This window comes from Gavialis gangeticus, unplaced genomic scaffold (genome assembly GCF_001723915.1).
Source record: "Gavialis gangeticus isolate Ggan-Ray unplaced genomic scaffold, GavGan_comp1, whole genome shotgun sequence".
NCBI lineage: Eukaryota > Metazoa > Chordata > Crocodylia > Gavialidae > Gavialis > Gavialis gangeticus.
This window is the reverse complement of record NW_017729019.1, coordinates 9265768-9267609: the sequence shown is the minus strand read 5'-3', so window position 1 is coordinate 9267609 and position 1842 is coordinate 9265768. Positions and strand designations below refer to the sequence as shown.

At 42.7% G+C, this 1842-nt stretch overlaps 1 protein-coding gene across 1 annotated transcript in view; it reads right to left on the bottom strand.

The window, feature by feature from the left end:
* Positions 1-237: 237 nt before the first annotated feature.
* Positions 238-1842, bottom strand: part of LOC109295424 (interleukin-20-like) — a 3476-nt gene continuing 1871 nt past the window's right edge. The window contains exons 4-5 of the mRNA XM_019514280.1: positions 1364-1438; positions 238-1232 (exon numbers count right to left, since the gene is read on the bottom strand). Of these exons, the coding sequence (XP_019369825.1) occupies positions 1155-1232; positions 1364-1438 (153 nt within the window). The 3' untranslated portion in view covers positions 238-1154. The remainder of the gene's footprint in view (positions 1233-1363; positions 1439-1842) is intronic.

Here is a 1842-nt window from a genome sequence, read left to right as displayed (position 1 = left end):
GGAGATTTCACTGAATCTCATGAGATTTCTTTTGATCCAATCCTCCAGTTTGTCTAGGTCTCTCTGAATCCTAGCCCTCCCCCCTCCAGTGTATCTACGCTAACAAATAAATCCTTTGTAGAAAAATAAGAGAAACATCACACATTAGACTCAGGTAAGCGAGTGTTCAGAAGTTGCACAACAGTCTGGACAGAACCTGCATCATTTGGAAGAGTCTTTATTTAAGGTCAGATCAGTGCAGTATCTGCGTACTGAGTATCATTGCGGGTCACACAATACATACGAGAAGAACATGGTTCTTTTTCTGTTCGACAAAAAATTATCGTACCTAGAGAATAGTTTCTCATGCTGAAAAACATAATTGCACTAAAGCAGAGACTATTATTTTCAGAGAAAACAGCAATTCTTTAGCGGTTTAATACAGGAAAACTAGAGACTAACCTTGCTAAATTTTGCACTTCTGTCAGCTTCCCATGCAGCACACCACACACGGGCATCGTACACGACTCAGCCGTAGCTTTTAAATATCAGACTACAGTAGCACCCCTCCTCCTTCCCCCACCCAAATCCGCTGAAGATATGTAAGATAGCAGGACCTGGCTGCTATCGGGATAAAGAGGCCATGTTAACAATTACCCTTAAAAACAGAGAAAGTCTTTTAAGCCATATCAGCCCTGTAAGAGTTGTGCTAATTGGAAAAGCTGAAGGTGAACTTGAAATGTTTGGTTCTTCATGCAAGACACCAGGGTCAGGTCCATATGGTGCAAGCCAGGACCATGCTGAGATGTCGTGCCCACTCCACCTGCATCAGGTCCCAAACCAGAAGTAGTTTAGCTGAGATGCAGAGCCTACAGACAGGCACCTTTGGGTTGGGAGTCAACAAGGAGCAGACGTAGCGGGTCTCAGCCTGGGGGCAATATGTCTCAATGTGCTCCTCCCTTGCAGCATATGGACATGCCACCTGGGTCTAAATACCTATCTACCTACCTATCTACCCACCCCAACAATCATGTTGTGACGAAACGCCCCTTGAAGCCAATGAGAAAATGCCAAAGAGCGTTGAATCAGGACTTGATTTTGAATGCATCACTGCATAAGAGCAGTTTTCAAGCACCTTTAAAAGCTACATGCTGCTGGCAGGTCGTTGTTCTGCTCTAATGAGCCTTCTCCATCCAGTCTAGCAGGCTATCCAGCTCTCCTAGGGATTTCATTGCTGCATTTTTGACATTCAGCTGGAAGTGGATTGAAAACAAAAACAAAAAACAAAAAAAATCAGTTGCGTAACTTCAGCAATTTGCAATGAGCAAAAGAGTACCTGACTCCGCATGAATTAATATGTTGAATGATAGTCCCATCAATTTACCTGGCCGTAGTTGGTAAGAATTTGTTTATATTTCTGTGTTGCTTCCTCTCCGCATCTGCACATACTTTGTTGATGCTGGGAAGAAAAAAAAAAAAAGAATTTATTAATAGGGTGCGGTTTGTCTGGTTTTTTTTTTTTATAAGCTGTGGCTTTCTGATTGACAGAGATAATTTCATAGGCAAGGGCCTTGCTAAAGAGTGCAAAAGGCTGCATGGAGTTCAATCACATTTCCCCAAAGGGTGAAATTCAATCCGCAGAGAGGAGCAGCACATGGTTGCACTTCAGCACTATTTGGAGGGCTCACATGGGAGTTTAGTAGTGCCCAGGAAAATCTGAAGCCAAATACAGATGAACCCCACTTTTCATGGCACTCTCATGCTTCTGCTTGTGTTTCCTCTTGATACCCACAGTGATGTTAACTCTCATGCCCTCCCCACTCCCTTTTTTTTGAACTTCAAAAAAAAAAAAAAAAAAAAAAA